Genomic DNA, 26,291 nt, shown 5'->3' with positions numbered 1-26,291 from the left:
ATTGCCAATGCCTTTATATGCATTGGAAAGTATCTTGGGAATGGGAAGGTTGAAGGTCTGAGTGTGGAGTGGAAGATTCCTTTGCAGGTTACAAGAGGGTGAAGGGGGAGGAAGGGAGAAAGACAGTTACTCACCTTTGTAACAGTTGTTCTTCAAGATGTGTTGCTCATATCCATTCCAATTAGGTGTGCACGCGCTGCGTGCACGATCGTCGAAAGATTTTTACCCTAGCAACACTTGATGGGTTGGCTGAGGTGCCCCCTGGAGTGGCGCCCTTACGGTGCCGGATATATACCCCAGCTGACCCAGTGCCCTCTCAGTTCCTTCTTGCAGGCTACTCTGACAGAGGGGAAGGAGAGTTCACCAATGACACTTAGAATGAGCATGCTACCTATACAAAAACTAAACATAGGTCCTGCTGCTTAATATAGTGTCCTGTTTTACAGAACAATGTACTGTATTTCAAAAGGAATAAATGGTTGACACTTTCTAGACATACATCACATATCCATAAATTAACCATGGAACTGCTTCCATTTTTTTAAATCAAGCATGTTATAAATCTATTTTAAAATATAATTATCCCTCTAAACTAATCATGGCAATTAAAAGAGAAAACTAAAGCCTGCCATTAGTAAGGTGCAAGAAACAATTGAGATGGAGCAAGTTGTAGATGAAACTACTTGTTTACTAGCTACAAGTAAAACTACAGTATTACTTTAGCAGGTATTTATTCTTTCCAATTTATATCAACATACACAGCCAATCAGGGCTGCAAGTACATTTACAAACACTCTTAAGAGAAAATAGTTATCAAAAACACCCAACATAGATTGGAAATATTTTGCAGCCTTCTGGTTTGCAGTTTTGCTTTTAAATATAATAAACCCCAGTCATATGCACTATGAGTTTTTAAACTGATGAAATTAAAAGTGAGTTATGATTTAGAACAGTTAATGTGACACTTGAATCTGCTCTGTAATACTGCAAATGGGAAAACAAGGAAATAAGATTAGCTACCTAGTGCACTATGAGGTATGATAAATATTGAAAACTAGAATACACTTGTTAAATGAACAAAATTCATTTTATGATGCATTTACTCTTGGTTTTAAGTGTTTTCACTTATCTGCCAATTCAGTAACATGCCATCTTTAGTCTGACTTGTGCAAGCTCTACTGTGTATAAGTTAAATGTAAATAAAATATGGCAGTGTTTAGAAACACCAGACTGAACATCTCTAGTTGTAAGTGCTTTAAGTTTAAAAAACAAAACACAACAACAAAAACTTTTGCCCCATCTTGTAAATTAAAACAATTTTTAGATGAGCTTTGGGATTTTTTGTTACCCTCCAGGAGTCTGCATGCAGATATTTGTACTCCTGTCCACTCCAGACCCTATACTTGGACACCCTCCAACCAAAGAGGGCTCCACCACCACAGAGCACCAATGCCACATAACACTACATAATAGTAGAGGTTCTGTAGTGCATTTTATAAAAACCTCTACAATGCTTTGCTATGAGCTCTTTGCTAAATGGAGAAGAGAACAAAAATTAGTGAGTTCCTACTGTCTTCTAGCTGTAGAAAGCAGTAATACAACAAACTCTAAAGATCTCCTTGTATAGAAGGAAAACTGAATTTTCAGTGCTCCTGGCTCAACTGTTCAAGTTTTCCTCTTTCATTCTTCTTTCGGTAATGTCCAATTCTTTCTTCTCTTCACCATCCCAGTCCAGTGATGATGTCCTGAGGGCCAGTTTCTTCCTCCAAACACTAGCACTTTCCTTCAGTAAAGTGAGACTGAGAGGCTGAGTGTCCTTGATCAAGGTTACATAAGCTCTATACCTACACGAACCCAGCCCTCTGGGATTTGTTCTATCCTATTCCCATGAGTTACAAGCCTCAAGGAACAACACTGGTCCAATTCTGAGTTGCATCCAAGCTGAACTTGGTGCAGTTTACAGGTGGAGGATTGTTGTAATTCCCACTTAACTGCCCATGTCTCTAAGGCAGAGGATCCTAATCTGTGGGGCGTGCCCCTAGGATGGTGCAGGAGGACATGCCTGGGGCCACATGGGGGGTGTGAAGGGAGTGCCATCCAGCTCCACTCATGGCCCAGGGTCTCGGCTGCTGGCTCCATGACCGAGGTCCTGGCCCCCAGCTGTGGCCCCGGCCTTGGCCCCCTTACCTGTGTCTACATCCACCCCCCCTTCCCAGAGCTGTAGCCCTGCTCCTGGCTGTGGGGGTGGGTGGGGCATGGACTGGGGCCGGGGGGGCATGAGTTAAAACATTTGGAGACCACTGCTCTAAGGCATCATTCTGGCAACCGGCAATACCAGAGCACAAAGGTCACATCCCCTTCACCAGGGGCTGAGAGAAATAGGGGGGCATAGAACTGCCATGCTGCTGCAGGGAGCTGGCTACCCTGGTTTTCTGGCTGCTTTGCACTTGTACAGCAGCACAAAGCTGCTGGAGCCATTGCGTTACACAATCACCTCCAGAACACTGGCAGCTGCTGCATCTTCATAGCTTCAGCAAACGGCATCCATCACAAGCTCACAGTAAAGACAAAAACAGTTTGATCAACTTCCCATTCTCTTGGTACATCATCCAATGTGCGTAAGAAAGCGCAGTCATGAAGACGTCCACGGCTAAGGGTCTGTTTACACTGCAATTAAATACCCATGGCTGGCTCGTGTCAGCTGACCAATGCTCATGGGGCTCAGACTAATGGGCTATTCTATTGCTGTGTAGACATTTGGGCTCAGGCTACAGCCCAAGCTCTGGGACCTTCCTGCTTCACAATGCCCCAGATCCCACGCTTGAATATCTGTGCCCTGTAACTTCAGTGCCCTCATGGCCAAGATGTAGTCTGCGCTGTAGGCAGCTCTGGCCAAGAAAAGTCAGGCGCAGGAATGCAGCAGGGAAAATCCCTTCCACCCCAGGGGCACCTGTTCCAACCCCCCACCCACCCCGAGTGAACATACGCGTACGCACACGCACCCCTCCCACCCCCCTGGAAGAGTACAATGAATATAGGAAAGGGAAATATTGATTTACAGAAGGATGAAAGGAGAAAAACAACGGGGGGGAGGGGGGAGAGATATAAAGGGAGTGATAAAACAGGGTTACATTTAAACCAAGGACCCACAGGCCCAGTGGTAGCACAGTCTGAAACGGCAGACTCCGAGCAATGCGTCTGCACTCAGAGTTCAGGACTCCTGGGCGAAGTTCCAGTCCAGTGAGTCTTGGGGGCTCCTGGTTGTCTTCGGTGATAGAAAACTTTCCCCAACAAACCCCTCTGGTGCCCTCTTCTGCCGCTCTCTGCGAAGCCACACAGAGTGATAACCTCCCCACATGGCTAGCTACAGCCTTCCTCCTTATTCCCAATGCAAAGTCACAAGCCCAGGTACTCATGGCCCACGTTCCCTTTAATTTTTTCCACCCATGTGTGGATTGAATTTTGTTATGTGCACCAATATCAAGGAAATGTGTGGATGTGCGCCACCGGTAGAAACAAAAAACCTAGATAGAATATGTTTTTAAAAAGTTACCATAGGGATAATTACTCCAGCCAGGACAAGTTAGGCATTTTAGAACTCACTCCTCAAAGAATTAAATTTAAGCATAAGAGAAGTAAAAATTATGAAATGCACAGACCAGTCAAAAAACTAAAATAGCACTTTGAAAGAATAAAATTAGAGAGACTATACGGGCATTGCAGGAAGTACCAAGTAACAACAACACTACAAGTACGTGTTGGGAGGTGAGTGTATGTGTGTGAGAGAGACAGACAGAGAGAGACAGAGACACAGACAGACACATGGACACACTGTGTGTGAGAGAGAGGGAGAGACAGACAGACAGACAGACACGCGTCTCTCCCTGGCTGCTGCAGCCCCAGTCAGAGCTGGGGCCAGGGTAGAGAGGCATCTCCTGTCCCCGCCAGAGGCTGGGGAAGAGATGTGTCATTCCTGTCACCACTACAGCCCTGGCTGGCACTGCGGCTGGGGCCGGGGAAGAGGCCCATCTCTCCTGGGGGACACTTTAGGATCTTATGAATATCAAAATTGTAAAATTGCAATGAGTGCCAGATATGCCATGTAAGGTATCTGCAAAAATGTCAGTTTGCCAAGTATGATAATCTTGTTTATATGTTTGTATCACCTTGGTATTATGAGTTATAGATATGTATGTCTGTCTGTATTTCAAACTTGTGCTATGCTTCTAGGTGACAGTAACACCCTCAGACAATTTGGCATCAGCACTGCCTAGCATCTTAATGAGCCATCAAGCAGGCATCAATGAACCCATTGAAAATTGTACAATAAACCATTTGTACAATGAATCCATTGAAAAAGTCAAGGGCTACACCTTATGACGCAGGCAGACATGCAGGGGCATGCCTATGGACAGAACTCGAAGGCTTCCAGGCCATGTGCTGGGCAGCTTGTGTTTGGAACAAAGGGAAGCACAAGCACAAGCCACATGGCAAAAGACTATAAAAGGCAGCTGCATCTTCTCCATTTTGTCTTCAGTCCTCCTTCTTACCTCTGGAGTAACCAACCTTTGGATGTGTTCCAGAGAGACTTTCAAGCCAGCAAATTCACCAAGACTGCTAGGAACCGGATATATGGACTTTGAAGTCTTTGTATGTATGTGACTGTTTTACCATTTAACAACACTCTTCTTGTTCTTTTTTCTTTACAATAAACCTTTAATTTTAGACACTAAAGGATTGGCTGGCAGCATGGTATTTTGGGTAAGATCCAAACCTGTCCTGACCTGGTGACGTGGCTGACTCTTTGGGGTCAGAAGAATACTTTGTATATGTGAGCAGAGTTTTTTAAATAACTTCTCACTGTACTGGACCTAGGTGCTGGTTGGGAGCCAGAGAACTGGAATGCAATAAGGGGGCTGTGTGATTTCTTTTTTGCTTCTTGATAACCAGTGGGAGGGAAGGGGGAATTAGAAGCACAGTTTGTGACTGGCTGGGGAGTTTAACTTCAGTGTTACCCACCAGTCTTGGGAGTATCTGCTCTACCTTGTGCAGCCTGCACTGTCCTTGGCATTTCCAGTGAGGGCTGCCCCAGGCACCCCAGGTCACATCTCCTGTCCCCGCTGCAGCCCTGAGGCTGGGGCAGAGAGGTGTGTCTCTTCTTACCCCCCAACCCCCACAGTCCTGCATGTCCCAAGCTCCCCCAAGCCCCCATCAGCTCACCCCACTGCCCCCGCCCTCCACATTCTCCCGCTCACCTGTGTGCATGCCTGCACGGCTGCTGAGCAGCCCTAGATGGGCCCTTAGAGGGAACACAGCTCACGGCAGCAGCGACACTGGGTCCAGTACAGTGAGAAGTTTGTCCTTCTCGGGCGATTCCTCCCTGGCACAGTGCTCCTCCTGGCTCCTGTCCTGGGTGTTCCTGATCGGCCACTCTGTGCCTTCCAAGCTTCGGGCGGGTTCTCAGCTGCTTCACTCTGTGAGGCCTAATTGCTGTAGCCCTTGGAGCTCCAGACACACACACCCTGTTGCTCTCCCTCTCATTGCTCCCTCCTGCCAAAACAGAACTTCCTCCTCCTCAGGACAAAGATTTAAAGGGGCCATGCTCTCTAAACCCCAAAGGTGATACAACCGCAATTAAACAGCCCTTTCGACAGAGCCCCATGAACCCGAGTCAGCTGACGTGGGCCAGCCATAGGTTTTTAATTGCAGTGCAGACATACCCTAAGCAGCCCACAAGTGTCAGTAAATCATCTGCCTTACAGTATGAGCCAGCCTCGTTATATCTAGATGAAAACTTCATTACACAAGTTATAGGAATGAGGCCATATTCAGCAGGTGCTACACTGGATCAGATCTGAATTTACTAAGGGGTTTGCCAACAGTCCGCTAGGTGGTTTACAGACAAATATAACGATAATATGTCTGACCTGAGGAGCTTACAGTCTAAACAGGCAACATCCAAACAAAGGAAATTGAAGAGAACCAACACACACAACAGTGACTGAATAGTGAAGCTAGGCATCTATCTTGTAAGTTCCATGACTTTTGTATGAAGTTATTTTGCACAATTTTTTTCAGTAAGTTAAAGGTGTGTGTGGGGGGGGGGGGGGGGGGGGGGGGATGGAGGAGCAAACCCATGAAATTTAAGGGTATAGATCAATCAGCTCTCTCTCGGGTGACTCTCGGGTGATTGCTAGAATAGGTTAATCATCAGTACGCATGTACATTAAAAGTAATGGCAATTCAAACTTTTCTTAGGAGATAAAGAATTACCAATTCACTGCATCAGAGTAATCTGTTTCACTGCTAGGGTTTCTGTGATAGAAGAAATAGAATTTGGTTTTATATCGTGTTACCTCCTAAAACCTAGAGCAGAAAGCACCCTATAAAAAATTAGACTTGCCATTCACAGTGACAATACGGTACCATTTTGATAATCCTGGCAGATCTACCATACCATCATACTTACAGACCAGAAAATTGATTATTTTATCTGTACCTGTCATTGAAACAGGAATTTGCTTTCAGACCAATTGCAGAATACAACCTCTGAAGAACAAGTGGTTAAAATTGTATATATGACTTTATTAGTTTATAGCAGCTGTTTAGATGCTTATTGGTTTTATGACTGCAACCATATATAAAAATAATTTCTATGACTTTATTAGCAAAATGTAAGATCAGATCAGGTTTACTGGGATACAACCTTCTATCTGGATTTCAGCTGGCCAGCCATTATATCTGTTCTTGCTATTGTCAGAATGGTTGATCTGGTTTAAAATAAAAAAAATAAAAAAATAAAAATCAACCTTCAGTTTATCGTTTATAGATAGTCATCACTAGTCGGGAAAACTTCCTGCCTCCCTGCGTAGCAAGAGGGAAAAGATATGGGGGCAGGGGCTTGGAAATCATCAGGTACACTTCACATTTTGCTGATCTTAACCTCCTCACCCCATTCTCTATTATATAATAGTTCCTCAGAATGTTATAACCCAAGCCCCTTATTGCCCAGAAGACCTCATAGTATAGGACAATGATGTTGAAGTATTTCCTGTAGGTAATTTGTTTCAGTAAGTAACATCCAACAACACTCTGGGAAAGATGTGAAACTAGGGATAACTCCAATAATCTTTGGCAAATAGAAAAGTTAGAGAAATCTGTGGAAACTGAGCTGGGCCAAGCATATTGATTTCTTTCCCCTCTTTGCATCACAGAAAGATGACTGTACGAAACATTTAAATGAAAATACCACTGCTATAAGGAGAAGTTCTGATACAGAAATTATTCCTGTTAAATTTTCCTCAAGTCTGAGGAGGCCAAGATTTTCAAAAGTGACTTGCAATTTTGGGCATCTCCCTGCCTGAATGTCCATCTTGAGACTCTTAAAGGGTCCTGATTTTCAGAAAATGCTGAGCACCTGCCCTCCGAAATTCAGACCTCCTTAAAGGTCTCTCAAAAGTTAGGCTTTCAAAAATTGACACCCTAAATGACTAGTCACTTTTGGAAACTTGTTTCCAGAAAGAAGTCACAAACACAAGGTTGTGAAGGATTTGTGAAAATTTTATAGTTTTAAAAAACAAATCAGAAAACAAAATAAACCCTACCTTTTCTTTTTGAATGTCATCTGGTAGGTTGAAACCTTTGGCAGCTATAAAGGCCCAGCTTGACCTGAACTTCATGTTCCATATTTCTTTACTGCCAAGCTCTGCTATTGCTTTTTTTGCACCATCGTTTAGTCTAGTAGAAGAGTTGAAAAATTTAACATTGGAGACTTTGAAATTCAGAACTTTAAAAATAAGTTATGTAAAAAAGGATATAGTCTGTTGATATTTGATGTGTAATTTCTGATTTCTTATTAATGAATAATTTTTAAAGCCTTCCTGTATCTTCTACTGGAGAACTGTCTAGTAGTGTGCCATAAAATTAATTGTACCAAATTCTACCCCCACTTATACCTGTGCAACTCCACCAATGTTAATAAAAGACAATGAGTTTGCACAAGGGAGCAGAGAGAAGAATTCTATGTTATGAGGGATTCTCTCTCTTTTGTACATTTTATTGTTGGAACAAATTTCATGTAATCTCAGTGTCTGAGAGGTACAGGCTGTGTTATATATGGGCAAGTGTTGAATGGAACAGCATCAAATGACTGAGAGAAGGAGGTAAGTGATTAAACCTGGTCATAGCTCAAGCTGTAACAACTTTTGCTTCTCAGAAGGTTGCAACCCTGAGTTCATAGAATATCAGGGTTGGAAGGGACCTCAGGAGGTCATCTAGTCCAACCCCCTGCTCAAAGCAGGACCAACACCAACTAAATCATCCCTGCCAGGGCTTCATCAAGCCTGACCTTAAAAACCTCTAAGAAAGGAGATTCCACCATCTCCCTAGGTAACCCATTCCAGTGCTTCACCACCCTCCTAATATCCAACCTAAACCTCCCGCACTGCAACTTGAGACCATTACTCCTTGTTCTGTCATCTACCACCTCTAAGAACAGTCTAGCTCCATCCTCTTTGGAACCCTCTTTCAGGTAGTTGAAAGCAGCTACCAAATTCCCCCCTCATTCTTCTCTTCTGCAGACTAAACAATCCCAGTTTCCTCAGCCGCTCCTCATAAGTCATGTGCCCCAGCCCCCTAATCATTTGTGTTGCCCTCCGCCTGACTCTTTCCAATTTTTCCACATCCTTCTTGTAGTGTGGGGCCCAAAACTGGACACAGTACTCCAGATGAGGCCTCACCAATGCCGAACAGAAGGGAACAATCACGTCCCTCGATCTGCTGGCAATGCTCCTACTTATACAGCCCAAAATGACGTTAGCCTTCTTGGCAACAAGGGCACACTGTTGACTCATATCCAGCTTCTCGTCCACTGTAACCCCTAGGTCCTTTTCTGCAGAACTGCTTCCTAGACATTCAGTCCCTAGTCTGTAGCAGTGCACGGGATTCTTCCGTCCTAAGTGCAGGACTCTGCACTTGTCCTTGTTGAACCTCATCAGATTTCTTTTGGCCCAATCCTTTAATTTGTCTAGGTCCCTCTGTATCCTATTCCTACCCTCCAGCATATCTACCACTCTTCCCAGTTTAGGGTCATCTGCAAACCTGCTGAGGGTGCAATCCATGCCATCCTCCAGATCATTAATGTAGATATTGAACAAAACCGGCCCCAGGACCGACTCTTGGGGCACTCCGCTTGATACTGGCTGCCAACTAGACATGGAGCGATTGATCACTACCAGTTTAGCCTGATGATCTAGCCAGCTTTCTATCCACCTTATAGTCCGTTCATCCAGCCCATACTTCTTTAACTTGCTGGCAAGAATACTGCGAGAGACCATATCAAAAGCTTTGCTAAAGTCAAGGAATAACACGTCCACTGCTTTCCCCTCATCCACAGAGCGTTCTTTCATCATAGAAGGCAATTAGGTTAGTCAGGCATGACTTGCTCTTGGTGAATTCATGCTGACTGTTCCTGATCACTTTCCTCTCCTCGAAGAGTTGTAAGCCATTTATTATTCTAGCACTGGGCTGGTACACAAATGCTTGCTTACCTGCTGCTTCCATCATCATGGGTCACCATCAAGAGAAGTGACCCTTGAGGTGCATTTTTAATGAAAGTAGTCATGGGTCCCGAGAAGTCTGTTGATACAACAAATGATTATTCATTACCCCCATGCTGATGCACAAAACACCATATACTCATCTTATTGCTACTTTGCAGCTTTGCTTCTCCAAAAAACAGAAGTAAGTTACTTATTTTTCTCTAGCCAGATAATTTCCCCATTCCCATGCAGAGGGCCCAATCCTGAAAGGTACTGACTGCGTTCAACTCCCACAGAAGACTGTGAGGGTACAGAATGATCAGCACCTCTCAGGAGCTCTGGAATAAGTAGGAAGAGACAGATTAGACTCAGACTAAGGTCAGAAGGGACCATCATGATCACCTAGTCTGATCGCCTACAGCACAGCAATCTAGAAATAAAATAAAGGCCTGACGCAATTTAGTTTTTTTCTTTAGTATTAAACTGTGAAGTACTCCAGATGAGCAGAGATAAATCTGTTTTGCCATCTGTTTTATATTAATTACTGATCATTCTTGGAGATCTTTAGCAACTGTCAAATATTTAATTGAAAAAAAAAAAAATACTTTTAGTCCAAATTTCTTCTGTATGGAAAAAAGTGTCTACAAGAGACCCTCTGCTACTTTTATTTGGTGATACTTTGGCTCTTACCTCCTTCCCACATGTCAAAAAACTCTGTAGATATAACTTTTCCTGTTTTATCTGCAATAAAGAAATAGTACACTTTAAATACGGGGAAGGAAAGGGATATGTAAGAGGAAAGTAAACAATGGTTATTACTAAAAATAAAAACAATGAGGAGTCCGGTGGCACCTTAAAGACTAACAGATTTATTTTAAATCTGTTAGTCTTTAAGGTGCCACTGGACTCCTCATTGTTTTTGTGGATACAGACTAACGCAGCTACCCTTCTGATAACCACAAATAAGTGCATGTAGTATTCTATATTATTACAGTTTCAAGTTTTCATTAGTGCCAGATTTCCTTCCAAGTTCCGACAATTAATCGTGTGTGTGTGTGTGATTGTGTGTGTGTGTGATCCTTGACAGCATTAATTCCTGCCCACCAATGGTACACAGAAGTGATCAATTACAGCTATCGTGCAACTGAACTACACCAAAATTGTAGCATGACAGAAAAGATTTCTGCCCAGATTCTTTCAAATAACGGAATTGGCTTTACTTTTTTACTTTATGTTTAAAAGAATGAGTGAATTGTATCATGAACTTTGGTACTTGCATATACACTTTATACTAGTTCCTAACAACGGCTAAGGTTTTCAAATGGCTGTTGATTTTGGAGGCCCGAATTGAGACAATTTCAATAGCCCTAATTTTCAATGGACAGGTGCTCAGCACTTTCTGAAAAATCTGGCCTCTTTCTAGTGGCTCAAGTTAGGCTCCCAGACACACTAGTCATTTTAGCAAATCTTGGTCAATAATCACAATTAATTTCATTGTTGTTCAAATGGGCCTATTTTTGAATTTATGAAACAGATGTAAAAATGGAGGTAATTCTCAAGATTTCAAAATTCTTTGACAAAATTCATGGAACATCTTTTTTTGCTAGTAGGAAAACTGCAAAACCAGTAACCGATTTTCATGTTACACTTTCAAATGCCAAACTGAGTCAGGCATTTATCAGTTACATAAGACACACACGTCCAGGTAGAGTAGGATGCTTTCCTCTGGAGCACTGTATGGTGCCACTCAGTGGGAAGATTTGGCAATTGCTGCCCTCTTTCCGGCTCATCTTGGCTCTCATCCTTGGCAGAATCATAGGGGAGGGGGAAGTATCTTAAAAGCACAGGACTCTGTAAAAGTTTATTCTCCACAATTCAGGAGGCAGAGTCCAGAAGTGGAGAAATAACATTCCAGACCTGGGCCTCTCCTGAGCAGAGACCAGAGATCACACCAAACTGAGGATGCTGGATTTTACTGTGCTTGTATGTGGAATATTGCTTTTTCCTCTCTGTGTTGTTAATCTTGGTTTATAATTTTCTCTTCCTTAACAACAAAAACTGTTCATTCAGAACAGAAAGGGGACAGCAATGTGAATTAACATATTAAAGTGATGCTACAAAAAAAAAAAAAAAAAAGTAGTGTTGGAGAGGTTTAATTAATTAGAAAATATGCAGAGGATGTTTTACTGTATTGAAATGTTAGATATGTCCACTTTTCTATCTGAACCAGTGGATAAAAGAAGCAAGATAATTAAGGAGTACATGTGAATATTTGTTTAGCCAGAAACTACCTCTCAGTGGAAGGATGGAAGATATTCTATTCTGCAATATTTTCCACAGATTTTAAGGCCCGAAAGGACCACTGTGACTATCTGGTCTGACCTCCTGCATAACACAGGCCACAGAACCCCACTAAATAATTTCAACATCAAATCCATAACGTATGTTTAAGTTGTAGCAGATCCTTCAGAAAGAGATTTAGTTTTGATGTAAAGACTTCAAGAGAATTCACTATATTAGTAAAGTAAGTTGCTCCAATGGTTAATTACCTTCACAGTTTAAAATTTGCACTGTATTTCTAGTCTGAATTTGTCTAGTTTCCAATCACTGGATCGTGTTATGCCTTCTTCTGCTAGATTAAACAGCTGTCTCTTCCCCATGAGGTACTTGAAGACCACAATGAAGTCACCTCTTTTCTTGGATAAACTAATTAGGGTCAGCTTCTGTAGTCTCTCATTATTAAAGGTTTGCTGCTCTCAAATCATTCATGTTGCTCTTTTCTGAACCCTTTCCATTTTCTTCAACATTTTCTTTAAGTGTAGACCCCAGAGCTAGACACAATATCCCAGTAATGGTCTCACTAATGCCACGTACAGAGGTAATAGCACCTCCCTACTCCTACTTGATATTCCTCTACTTATACCTTCCAGGATCATGATCACCTCTTAACTACAGTCTCACACGAAGAACTCATGTTCAGTTGGTTGTCTACTGTGGTCACTAAATCCTTTATGATTTTTTTTTTTTAAATATAAACTAAAAATGCAAGATAAGTTTGGTGACAAGGAAATGAAAATTTTGGACCAGCTCCTCAGCTGGTATAAACAGGATATCTCCTTCCTCATTGGAGCCACACCAATGTACACAACTTGGTTCTTTGTTCTGTTTATGCATCCATTTACCTTCCAAGTGAGTAAGCAAAAACTTTTTTTTTTTTTTTTTTAATATTGCAACATTTTTGGGTTAAAGTAAACACCACACTACATCTGAGCTTGTTTTCCAGACTCAGGACTCTTATTCCTCACAGGAGGGACCACTATTAAATATATTGCACCTCATCCTAGTTATTAGAGAACTAAGAAATTTCTTTTATGTGACATGCAAAGTAATTCTACTCTCTCCAATTTAAAATCCAGGGCCACTTGGACAAATTTTCATGGTTGTCCATTCTCATCCACTGAAAATTTAACAAGCTTTTTTGTTTGTTTGTTTGTTTTTGTTTCCCCACTATTCTAAGATTTTTTTCTTCAAGTGCTTCTTTTTATTGTTGTTAAAGCGGAGATGAATTTGAATCGGATAAAACTAGAAAGTTACCAGCTGCTGCTGTTTAAGGAAACAGAACTCCTCTAAGGCAGTGGAAGATGTGAATGTGGCAGTCTCTGTACTACTGCCACAGAGAAGGCTGTGGTTTTCAGTCATTCATACATTGCAAGGCTACACTAAAAGTGACTAGGAGTGACAGACAATTATTGTGCTTCGTTACTCTACTTTCATAAGCATCCAATAGAGAGGAAATGGTAGTTTAAAAAATATAGAAGGAAGACTGTTAGATTGCATCTCAGACATGCAAAATCATTTTTCTTAGTGTACTATCATTGTCCCCATAACATTCTTTTCTTACTTACAATTCACGATGGCAATATTGATACCTCTTCCAACATTACCCTTCTGTTCACTTATGAGCCTGAAATTGAAATAAATACACCATAAGTCAGGAATTGTACTTCCAGAAGGGCTGTGATATTTACCTATGCAAAGTCATTCCTGGTATTCTTGTTTTTAGGTTAGTCGTTTAACTGAGGAGTCTGCTGAAAGCAATGGAGTCATGTCTTAAAAATGTATGGCACATTGGACAGTTTCCTCCAGAGAGCCCATAATGAGTCTAGTTCAACACTGTAGCCTGTACAAGTGCAGCACAAGCAGAGTAAAAACAATGCCAGAGAAAATCATTAGTTTTGCGGCATCATTCCATGCAGATTTATAGAATAGGCCAGTGTATCTTCACCACAGCTCTACACCAAGATTTTCAGAAGTGACTATTGATTTTAAGGGCCTCAGTTTTTAAGTCCCTAACTAGATATACTGTAAAGAGGCCTGATTTTCAGAATGCACTGAGCATCCAACCTCTGAAAATTAGGCCCTTTTACAGTGTTTCAAGTTGTGAATCTGAAACCTGAGGCACCCACAATCATTAATCACTTTTGAAAATCTTGGCCCAAAGCAGTGTATATGGACAAAAAAGAGAAAAGCCAAGATGCAAGGTTAAAAAAAAAGTTAGAGATAGAATAGAAAGACTACTTTAGTGACACAAGCACAGATAAAACAAAATGACAAAGTAGACTAACAGGAAAAAATCTAAAGTGTCAAAGAAACAGAAGTATACTTTCAGAATACATACAGTGAGGGAGATTGGAAAGATGCCATGGAACAGAGAAAATTAGGTGGGGTTTAGTGTTGGTAATGGGCTAAAAAAAAGGGTGGGGTTATTCTCTACACAGATGGAACAGAATTATTCAGGGTTTAAAGTTATAAGAGATCCAAGAGTTGACACAATGAAGCCACTCATGTAGTCAGAAGAGAGAGAAATCAAAATGCCAGGGGTGTGTCAGCTGCACAGAAAGAAGGACACCGAGTCAAATTTTTGCCTCAATAAAGTCAGTGAAAATTTTGGCACTGACTTCAATGAAAACAGCATTTTGACACAATGATGAGAAAGCAATGAGCTATCCAAAGGGAGAAAACACATGGATCAGAGGTAACAAAATTGATGAGGATTTAAAAAAAGTTTAGAATCATTAAATTAAAAATCACAACATCTAAATGAATCCCACCTCTGGATTTCCAAGCGTGCCTCATTTGCTGTGTGACTGTCCTAGAATCACACCTATACTTTACAGAGGAGGTGGTTTCTTGCTTGAGGGACTTCAGGAGCATAGCATGGTAAATAGTATTGAAAGGGGAAAACCCCAAGACTGGTGGTTGTGTGTTACAAAGTTTGCGTTAATCCAAGAAATGTTTCTTAATAATAAATGTTTAGTCTGTTGCTAAACCAAAATGTCCCTATTACTCCAGGCAGTCCTTGCTTCGACTCAAAGTAGACTGGTACTTACAGCTCATCTTCAAAACAAATCTTGGCAAACTTTTCCTTGCCACCACCACTGAGTAATCGATAAGCATAGCTCCCAGGTGAGCACGGAGACCAATGGTCACATTTCTGTCTTTTGGGGGGTGGCGCTGTAGTGAATAAGAAAGCAGAACATGCTTTGTTTGAGCACTATGTAAACATCATTCATATACCAAAATGACCACTTAATTAAACACTGCAGATTTATATGAGCTTGAAATTGGCACCTGCTTGCCAAATGAGGGTAGAGAGGAATGAGGAATTTGATTGGGGAGAATGGGTCCCAGCAGTCCTCTGAGATGATCTTTTGACCAGTGTTCTAGAATACTACAAGCTTAGACAACTGCTCAGACAAACAAGTTTGGTTACAATTTGCAGGAGATAATGTTGCTCATTTCTTGCTTACAATGTCACCTGAAAGTGAGAACAGGCACTTTTGTAGCCAGTGTCGCAAGGTATTTATGTGCCAAATGCGCTGAAGATTCATATGTCCCTTCGTGCTCCAACCACCGTTCCAGGGAATATGCGTCCATGCTCATGATGGGTTCTGCTTAATAATGATACAAAGCAGTGCAGACTAACACATGTTCATTTTCATCATCTGAGTCAGATGCCACCAGTAAAAGGTTGATTTTCTTTTTTGGTGGTTCACATTCTGCAGTTTCTGCATCAAAGTGTTGCTCTTTTAAGACTTCTGAAAGCATGCTCCACACCTTGTTCCTCTCAGATTTTGGAAGGCACTTCGGATTCTTAAACCTTGAGTCAAGTGCCGTACCTGCTTTGCGTTTTGTCAAATCTGCAGTGAAAGTGTTCTTAAAATGAACATCATGTGCTGGGTCATCATCCAAGACTGCTCTAACATGAAATCTATGGCAGAACGCGGGTAAAACAGGGCAGGAGACATAATTCTCCCCCCAAGAAGTTCAGTCACAAATATAATCAACACATTATTTTTAACGAGCATCATCAACATGGAAGCTTGTCCTCTGGAATGGTGGCCAAAGCATGAAGGGGAATACGAACGTTTAGCATATCTGGCGCGTAAATATCTTGTAATGCCGGCTACAAAAGTGCCATGTGAACTCCTGTTCTCACTTTCAAGTGACACTGTAAATAAGAAGCGGGCAGCATTATCTCCTATAAATGTAAACAAACTTTTTTATCTTAGTGATTGGCTGAACAAGAAGTAGGACTGAGTAGACTTGTAGGCTCTAAAGTTTTACATTGTTTTGTTTTTGAATGCAGTTATGTAACATTTGTAAGTTCCACTTTCACAATAAAGAGATTGCACTACAATACTTGTCTGAGGTGAACTGAAAATTATTTTTTTTTATCATTTTTCCAGTGAAAATATTTGTAATAAAAATAATATAAAGTGAGCACTGTACACTTTGTATTCTGTGTTGTAACTGAAATAAATATATTTGAAAATGTAGAAAACATCCAAAAAATTTAATAAATTTCTAGTGTTTAAGAGTGCGAATAAAACTGATTAATCGCAACTGATTTTTTTTATCGCAGTTTTTTTGAGTTAATCGTGTGAGTTAACTGTGATTAATTGACAGCCCTCTTAGGAGAGCAATACATAACCAATTATTCGGTAACTAACAACCCATTTGCAGGTTAAATTACAAACACTGTGCTTCACTTATAATATACTGCATATTAGTAGGAAAAAAAGTCATGTACCACATACCCTTAAGTACTGGTTTCTCTCCAATACTCTGAAGATTTTCGATAGCTGATGATAGCGAATCTTCAGGTACGATATCTGCAAACAGGTATCCCAAATACCAAGCACACACTGATGCTAACATAAGTCCTGATAACTTCACAAGGTCTGATAAGAAACAACAAATCCATTATTTAATGCGAAAAAAGGCAGCATGTGATAAGAAGTCTACACAGGGCTACTAAAAATATAGTATCTTCTATGGCGCTGCTACACAAATACAATACTTTGAGAGCATGAAATTCAGTCCTAATGCACAGGCATTCCACACCACTGGAGATCTTTGGTGGGGCTGCAGACAGAGTGAGCGCAGCACTCAACAATGACAACCCCTTCCACCACTAAAAAAGGAAAAAAAAAGTCTTAAAACACAACTAACATCAAAAAAACCCATTCTATCCCCAAGCAGAGGTTTGACCCTGGAAAAGGAGACATGCCAGAGATTCCATGAAATCATCTAGAGACTTAGCTATTGTTATCCATTTTAGATTGGCAGCACCCAGATGCTACGGTGATAGGTGGCAGTTTAAAACCCTACCCTACAGATAGCTCACAGCGGGCTCTTTGTATACTCTTTGAAATACAGGAGGAGACTAAGCTAGGCCTGAATAGGCAGATATGTAAATGGAGTTGGGGTTCAGAGTGAGGGTGGAGTTGTGAAATCTAGATTTGCACACCTCTGGAGGCCCAGAAGCCTGCAGAGATGTGGAGTGACAGCAACCACTAGTCGAGCCGCTCTCAATTATATTATAATTTCCATCACTATTGTAGAAGCTATAGTAGTGTCTATATAGGCAAGGAGACAGGTGTGTATTTGCTATGTTTTTGGGAGTGAAGCTGATAAATATAGCCACATTGTATCAGACACTTGGTTACCCCTTCTCCAAAAATAAAAATGTATACCTGGACCTGGAGAAAAGTGTCATACCCCCTTCCCCTATGTTAATAAAATATCACATTTCTATTGCATCTTTCACCCCAAAATGACCCAAGCACTTCACATTGTGAGTATGTACACTGTGTTCATTAAGGAACTACTTTGACCATCACTGAAATGCAGCCTTTTTGGAGGGCTGGAAGATGGGGAAGGGCCAGGGAAAACATGGGAGCTTTTTTACAATATTCAGCAGTTCAGACAAGAAAATCAGGCCTGAACATCAAATTTGGAGAGTCTCTTGTTTATTTTTAAGTTTCCTTTCTCAGGAATAAATATGGGATATATGGATAGTTCCCAAATCAAATTCCTGAGCAAAAAGTTCACAAATTCCCCGTGCTTTAGCACAATCCCAGCAAGCTAGGTCCCGTCTATACTGGAGTGGTAGGTGGGCTAAGTTTAAAATGATGCAAGTTAAAACAGCATTTAAATAAATCACGTTAAAACATTAGCACTAGGGCTGTACAGGAACCAACATTTCTGTTTCACGTCAAATTCTGAAATGCTGAATTTTTTTCATGCTAATTTGCTACGTGGTGTGACAAAGCTCCGACCTTGTTTCCGTGGGTCCCGCGCTTTCAGGCGGATTACGCTAGCCTCAGAGGCTCACTGTGTCCCTCCACGTAGCCCTTCTCTCTCTAGGGGCAAGGGTCACTGCCTACTGAGCCATTTTCATCATAAGCCAGCAAGGGAGGTGAGGAGACACTACCCTCCCTCACATAGTCTCTGTTGTCTCACAGTATTAATCGAGGAAAGGGGGGGGAGGGAGCCCAGGCCCGCACTCTACTCTGGGCTCCAGCCCAGGGACTCTAATAGTAGCAGCTATTTGTAGCTGACTTTTTGAAACAGGAGGAGTACAATTCCCTAGGCCACTTCCCACAGTAGCCCCCACTTCTTCAACAGGGATAGCTCAGTGGTTTGAGCATTGGCCTGCCAAACCCAGGGTTGTGAGTTCAATCCCTGAAGGGGCCATTTAGGGATCTGGGGCAAAAATCTGTCTGGGGATTGGTCCTACTTTGAGCAGGGGGTTGAACTAGATGACCTCCTGAGGTCCCTTCCAACCCTAATATTCTATGATACTTCACCCTTACCTCAGGGCATCCTTCCTTGTGCCTGATGGGTTTTTCCCACCCAGTTTCTCAGGCAGCGCGGCTTCCTCCTACAGCTCCTGACACACGCCACTAACTGGGAGGCTTTTAACTAGTTCCAGCCAGCCCTTAATTGGCTTCATTTGTCCCAATCAACCTGTCTCCACTGCTTTCTAGAAGGCTCTTAATTGGCCCCAGGTGTCTTGATTAACCTAGAGCAACTGCCATTTGCCATGGTAACAGGGATTTGTTTAGCCTGTGGCTAACATACCTGTTTCACTCTACTTTCCTATAGTCATCTGACCTTGCCCCGTCACAGTGGAAATTTCTAAATTTCCCGCAAAATGGAATTTGTAAAAAAAAAAAAAAAAAAAATCAATTTCAGGCCAGGTGAAACATTACACTTCAATAAAATCAAAATATTTTGTATCCATTTTGACTTTTTTTGACTTTTTATATTATAATTTAGAATGTAAAATAAAAATTGGAGAAAAAGTCATTTCAAAATGGAAAATTGAAATGTCCCAGTTCACAGAAGTCAAAACAGAACATTTTGACCATAACAGAATGCTTCATTTTGATTTTTTTTAAAAATGAAATTTCATCAACACTGACACATTGCTGAGAGTTTAGATTGCAACAAAATGACATTTCTGATGGAAAAAGATTTTGACCAGCGCTCTAATTATTATCCAATTTATACAGGTTTTTTAACAACTAAGTTAAGCTGCTCATGGTCTATGCTAGAGATGGAGGTAATTAGATATTGAAAAAGAGCTAGTTGAAAACAGGATGTAATTTTTGCAAAATATATCAAAAATTACATTTCCAATAAAAAATTGTATTGAAAAATTGAGTCAAGTCTTAGTACATTTTGGCTAGCTGTATTTAGCATTCACTGATTGCTAAACCCTAGCTTATGATTTATCTGATTCAACATGTCTGAAGTTGAAGGGAGTGACAGAAAAACAAACAATTGAATGGAGTTAAGTAATGACAACAGAGGATTCTTCTGAAGTAAAATGTGAACAATGTCAAGAGTTGCTAAGCAGCAAGCTAGACAGGATTCATGGTCATCCTCAAAAAAGTGCAGAAACTCAGTTTCTTTCACCTTTTGCAGATCAAATGTGACACTGAATATAATTGTCAAAGTGAAAGAGCAGAACTTTGATGAGTTTGGTGATCATGTGAGAGATTGTCATGATTATATAAATATCCATGCTGGTCTGTTAAGAACCTTGTTCCAGGCTTATTTAGCTTTTTAACATTAGCTTAATTCAAGAGAAGTCTTTTGTTCATTTTCAGCACCCAAAGAAAGGCAAAGGTCAATCAGTGTTTATGCCATTTAAAACAAATCTGAAAAGCAAAATTTTCCACTTGATTAAAAAAACAAAACAAAAACCTTGCAACCTTCCTTTACACATTACCGTAAATGAAGTACAAAATAAGCATTTTAAAGAAATAATTGATGCACTTAGCCTTGGGTATACTCCTCCAGACAATATTCGACCGACTTACCCACTCTTTGCGATTGTCTCCACTGAAAAATTAACTCAAGTTTTCTATGCTTGAGTATTCCTCTTGAGCTAGCCTAGCCCTAGCGGGAGCAGCCACACACCAAAGTAACACGTAACACTTGAGCTGATTTGTCCACACAGGCACAGCACTCACTCGTGTGGCATTACACTTTTGTCTTCACTAACACAAAGGTGTGCGGGATGGTGGGTTTTTTTTGTTTGTTTACAGCTAGATAACAAACAACAGTTATCCCACTGTAAAATCCTAAATACAGACAAAGCACTTATATTGTTTATTGCAAGATACCTTGGATGAGGCCAGTACTATATTCCTGTCTGTAGCTGACGTCACCTAGTTTACTTTTCAATAAAAGTAGTGCCTTATCTCCACTAGGATTTTACAGCAGTATAGCTAACATATTTGTTAGTTATCCTGTGGTAAAAAAACACCATTTTTGTCAGTAACGACATAGCCTAAGACTTCTGGGGGCGTATCACAGGGTTTTTAATGTTGCAGTTAGCGGACTTGGTCCATGAATTCTTTCTCAGTGAATTGTGGGAGGACTTTTCTATATTTCCTGGGCACCTGGGAGGAATTGTGGAAAAGTGCTGGAGGACTAGCAGCATTTGAAGGGAGATAAGACCACTCTCTAGAGTGGACACAAGTTAGCAGCTGATGAGTTGTGCTAATTCAAGCGTTAGCCTATACCCCCCAACGGGACAGCCAGCAAGGGTTAAAAGCACCACCACATTCAAGTTCAGAGTTTGTGTGGATGTGGGACTCAAGTTAGACACAACACTCAAGTTCTATGTTGAGTTAACTTTGCAGTGAAGACAAGTCCAAAGTGTGTCCACATTCACTCAAGTTAGCCTAGCTCAAGAGACGCAACTTTAAATAACTCAAGTTAAGGCTATGTCTTCACAACACTTAAGTACTCCAATGGAAATAGAGGAAATAGTAAAGGAAGAACTAAAAGGATCAGCGTTGACATTAAGGAAAGATGATGAAACATGAAAAATGACCCTACAAGAGCTATAAGCAGCCATCCTTAGAAAACTGCACTCCTAATTAATGCTACTGAGTTTACTTCTAAATAGAAAAAAGGAGAATATTGTGTCCAAGTTGCTGAAGAGACCAGCCAAGAATACGAAGAGAAATATCCCAAGGAAGTCTTTGCCATTGGCTCTGGCAATAAAAGTAAAATGAAAAAGATGAGTGAACGTCTCAGTTGGATTCATCCTTAGCTTCTAATATATGAGTGTTCACCACAGTATTTGAACCTCATTGAGGAAGAAGGAAAACCTAATCAGTTCTAAAATGCATTCAGATGTTCTTCTGTAACCACCATCAGATTCATTTTTGTTGAAAAAAGGGAACTTAGTGTTCCCAGTTTCTCCAAGACATTTGGTAGAATTCTCAAAAAGTTTCTCTCGCCACAGCCACATCCAGCGACCATAAATAATGTTGAAATTTGCATATATATATATATATATATATATATATGATAAGGCCTTTGATTTAAAAAAAAAAAAAAAAAAAAAGCACATTTTCCACATGGCACTAGAATTACAAAAGCAAACTTAGAGGCTTCAGAGGGTACGTCTACACAGCTGCAAAAGTGAGCCTCCCAGTCCAGGTCAACAGACTTGGGCTAGTGATCTAAAAGAGCTTTGTAGACAGTGCTTTAAAGTTGTGCCTCAGAAAGGAGCCCTCCATAGGCTTCAAAGCCAAAGTCGCAACTTCAAAGCACTGTCTATACAGCTATTTGTAGAGTGCTAATATGAGCCTTGCAAGCCCGAAGCTGTTGGGCTGGGGGAGTCTACAGAGCCCATGGAAGTCAGATCTACCCGGACAGACACAATATACACCTCTACCCTGATATAACGCAACCCGATATAACATGAATTCGGATATAACGCAGTAAAGCAGTGCTCCGGGGGTGGTAGTGGGGGGCTGCGCACTCTGGCAGATCGAAGCAAGTTCGATATAACACGGTTACACTTATAACGCGGTAAGATTTTTTGGCTCCAGAGGACAACGCTATATCGGGGTAGAGGTGTATTATAAATCACTGCAGTCTCAGTGAAAACTTGGCCTGATCTAATTAACTAGGAAATGGAACACAAGGACCAAATTGAAAATGATTCCGAGAACCTGTTACTGAGCCAAAATAAAAAGGTCAGAGGTCAAGCCAGAAAAAAGAAGGTGAAAGTTTCTGATGGAATGTAAAAGTTAAAGATCCAGGTTTCTACCACAAGTCAATATTTGTGAAGGAGGTTGAGTCACAACTTTTTGCATCAAAATGGTTGAAATTTTTAGAACTAAAAATCACAGAAAAAAATAATTGATTTTAGAACTTTAAAAAAAATAGCAAGGGCTCTGCAGGCCTGTCCACCCAGTTGAGCATCAGTCAAGTGTTTCTTATTGTTCAGTTGGGGGTTATTATTATTATTAGTTTTTAATTATTGGTTTGGTCAAATTCTGTAATGAACTTGGTGCTGAAAGAGCAAATAAATTAGTCAAAAGTGTACTGGTGCCTAAAAAAAAAAAAAAGATACAAAAGAGCAAAAGGCCTAATTAGACGAAGGACTCAGTTATCGCATTCTTGTGGTTTACTTACATAACTGCAAGCTTGTTAATTTTTCCAATGTGTGCTCATCTCTCTCTCCTTCCCCCGCCTTCCTCCTCATTTAAAACTAGTCGCTGCTCACTACACTCCCACCACCATGCCAAGTGGCACCATGGTGTACATCTTTATGCCTCTCACTCCACACTGAACAACAAGGAGAACAATAGCACCACATACATCAGTACTTGTGAAAGCCACCTGGCAGTGTATATGTAGCCACACTGTTGCAGGTTTCAGATACATGGACATGCATATTCCCCTGCCCTACCTCTATTTTCACTTGGGATTTTAAAGTCACAATGTGGGTAAAAGATTTTTTAACTTTGTATTTGTTTGTTTGCACTTTGACTTTGTTCTCTGCTTCTTTGCACATAATGAAGTTCTTTATTAGTTTACACCAGGAATTACAGCGAATAGCAGGAAGCAAAGCCCCACCCATAGTAAGAAACACCCAAGAGATTTTATTTAATAACAACATTAGACAACACCACTATGGCTGAGTGTTAAACCGGCCTTTTAAGATCTCCCTCAGCTGCAAAGCTCCACAGTTAGCTGTTCCAATAGCCCTGGCCTCTTGCTGTTCAAATGCTGCAGACAGTCTGTCCATCTCGCCCCTTCATCCTGATGGCAGCTTTTACCCCTTTGCCTCACAGATGTGCATTACACAACACGTAGTTATAACTAGGAGGATATTTTTCCTCTCTGAGATCCAACCTACTGAATAAGCCGTGCTAGTGTCCATTCAATCGGTACCAAAAGCATATTCTACAGTCATTCTGCACCTGTTGAGATGGTAGTTGAATCTTTCCTTGATGCTGCCAAGATGACCAGTGTACAGCTTCACGAGCCAGAGGAGCAAGGGATAGGCTGTATCCCCCCCAGGATCAATATTGGCATTTCAATATCTGCTGTGGTAATCTGTCTGTTGGGGAAAATGTCCCTTCTTGCAGTTTTTTTTTTAAATCACATGTTCTTAAACATGCAAACATCATGCACCTTCCCTAAGCAGTCTACCTTGATATCAGTGATTCACTAGCTGTTATCTAACCATGAAAAAATATCCCTCTCTGGTGATATACTTGGTGGCAAAGAGATATGTGTGCTATCACCCCACCTGAGTTCAGTGGGGTTCCAGAACATGACCCCTCGCTCCTCAAAATCCCCTCGCAAATCACCGGTATCCCACAGAACACCGTGCAAATGATTCACAAGGCAGAGAGCCAGGCGGTGCAGGGCACCCTGGGGTAGTTACCTATCTGTGGGGCACTACATTTTACATCAATGCAAGCATTTGTGGTTAGTACATGCACTTGCGCTGACACACCCGTGCCTGGGCCGATTAAACTTGGAGGTGTAGAGGTGGCCAGACGGGGCAAAGAGCGGGTCCCAGCCGGTGCCAGTGTGGCTGGGGAGAGGGGAGACGCCCAGGTGAAGTGCAAAGAGAAGCAGGAATGGGAGAGGCGACGAGAAGCCCCAACACGTCTAATGTCCCAAGCGCCTCCCGGAAGCGATCGGGGGACAAACATGAAGAAGCAGCAACAGGTTTCTTCTCCGGGTCCAGAGCTGCGCTGCCGGCCCGAGGGAACCAGGAAGCTGAGCCCTGAGCTCTGGAGGCCAGCCCGACACCCCTGCAAGGGGGCCGCGGGGAGAGGGGATCTGCCCTCAGCCCCCGGGAGAAACGAGCAGCGCCCGCCATCCCTTCCCCGCGCCCGCAGCCTCCAGCCCGGCCCCAGGGCAGGGGGCAGCCCGCTAGTCCACACTCCCGCCTGTGCGCGGCGCCTACTCACTGCTCCAGCCCAGTCGCATCTTCCCGGGCAGCGGGGCTTCTCCGTGGCGCTCCCGCCGGCCACCTGCACCGCCAAGAGCCCGGCCGCGCCCCGGGCTGCGGGGACAGGCGGGCGAGCGCAAACTAGCCGCACCTGGGCGCTCGGGCGGGCACGCCCCGGGGACGGGCTGAGTCACATGCGGTAATAGCCGGGCACCCCTGCGGCGCTGGGAGCGGAGCTCTCTGCCCGGCCAGGGACCGATTTGCAGCCAGGAGACGGCGCTGTCCCGGGGAGAGCGGCCGCTGGGCAATCGCGGTGCCAAAGGCCGCTCGGCCGCCGGCGCACCCTGCGGGGCTGGGCTGTAGGGCGAAGAAGTGATAGGAGCGCTCCCCGCCCCCCCGGGGCGTGTACATCCGCCAGCAGCGCTGCCCGCACTCTTCTCCACTGCCGGCGCTTTCGGTTTCAGTCTCAGGAACGCTGCTGTACTTACAATGTACACGACCTTTCCTACAGGAAATGCTCTCTGGTGTGCCCTGGTGGGCTCAACAGGAGATCAAAAACTTGTCTCGCTCACCCACACAAGTTGGTCACCCACCTTGTCTCTTGAGCAGATGGTGTAGTTTCTTTAGGTAATCCTCAGTGGGATCGGAGGATAGTGGCCTGTAGAATGTGGTGTTGGAGAGTTGTCTGGTGGCAGCCCCCTGTTCATAATCCGACCTGGTCATGACTACAGCACCGCTGTTGTCAGCCCTTTTGATTATAATGTCAGAGTTGTTCCTGAGGCTGTGGATGGCGTTGCATTCTGTACAGCTGAGGTTATCGGGAAAGTGATGCTGTTTGTTCACTATTTCAGCCTGTACACGTCTGCAGAAGCACTCTATGTAGAAGTACAGTCTGTCATTTCGACCATCTGGAGGATGGATAGCTCTCCAACACTACATTCTACATGCCACTATTCTCCGATCCTACTGAGTACCACCAAAAGAAACTACACCATCTGCTCAAGAAACTCCCTGCTACAGCATGGGAACAAATCTGCACAGACACACCCCTAGAGCCCTGGCAGGTGTATTCTATCTGCTACCCAAGATTCAAAAACCTGGAAATCCTGGACGCCCCATCATCTCAGGCATTGGCACTCTTACAGCAGGATTATCTGGCTATTTGGACTCTCTCCTCAAACCCTACGCTACCAGCACTCCTAGTTATCTGCGAGACAACACTGACTTCCTGAGGAAACTAAAATGCACTGGTGATCTTCTTGAAAACAACCCTCTGGCCACCATGGATGTCGAAGCTCTTTACACCAATATTCCACATGAGGATGGACTACAAGCTGTCAGGAACAGTATCCCTGATGAAGCCATGGCACACCTGGTGGCTGAGCTTTGTGACTTAGTCCTCACCCACAACCATTTCAGATTTGGGAACAACTTATACCTTCTAGTCAGTGGCACTGCTATGGGTACCTGCATGGCCCCACAGTATGCCAACATTTTTATGGCTGACTTAAGAACAGCACTTCCTCAGCTCTCGTCCCCTAGCGCCCCTCCTCTATTTCCGCTACATTGATGACATCTTCATCATATGGACCCACGGGAAGGAGGCTCTTGAAGAATTTCACCTGGATTTCAACAATTTCCACCCTACCATCAACCTCAGCCTGGACCAGTCCACACAA

General features: G+C 42.5%; 1 protein-coding gene across 2 annotated transcripts; it reads right to left on the bottom strand.

Annotated features, from left to right (window-relative positions):
- Window positions 1–6,564: 6,564 nt before the first annotated feature.
- On the bottom strand, window positions 6,565–24,993 carry FAM3B (FAM3 metabolism regulating signaling molecule B). Of its 2 annotated transcripts, none has more exons than XM_034753169.1 (8): window positions 24,632–24,993; window positions 16,640–16,783; window positions 14,930–15,053; window positions 13,445–13,503; window positions 10,230–10,280; window positions 9,549–9,636; window positions 7,605–7,737; window positions 6,565–6,770 (listed from the first exon to the last, which is right to left on the bottom strand). In XM_034753169.1, exons 1-8 carry the CDS (start codon window positions 24,648–24,650, stop codon window positions 6,681–6,683), a joined length of 708 nt encoding a protein of 235 aa, XP_034609060.1. In that variant the 5' UTR covers window positions 24,651–24,993; the 3' UTR covers window positions 6,565–6,680. The 2 variants fall into 2 exon arrangements, with proteins under 2 accessions (XP_034609060.1, XP_034609069.1); XM_034753178.1 differs by lacking the exon at window positions 24,632–24,993 and adding an exon at window positions 23,627–23,786.
- Window positions 24,994–26,291: the final 1,298 nt, after the last annotated feature.

Source organism: Trachemys scripta, chromosome 1, assembly GCF_013100865.1.
Source record: "Trachemys scripta elegans isolate TJP31775 chromosome 1, CAS_Tse_1.0, whole genome shotgun sequence".
NCBI lineage: Eukaryota > Metazoa > Chordata > Testudines > Emydidae > Trachemys > Trachemys scripta.
This window is presented reverse-complemented; position numbering and strand designations above follow the sequence as displayed.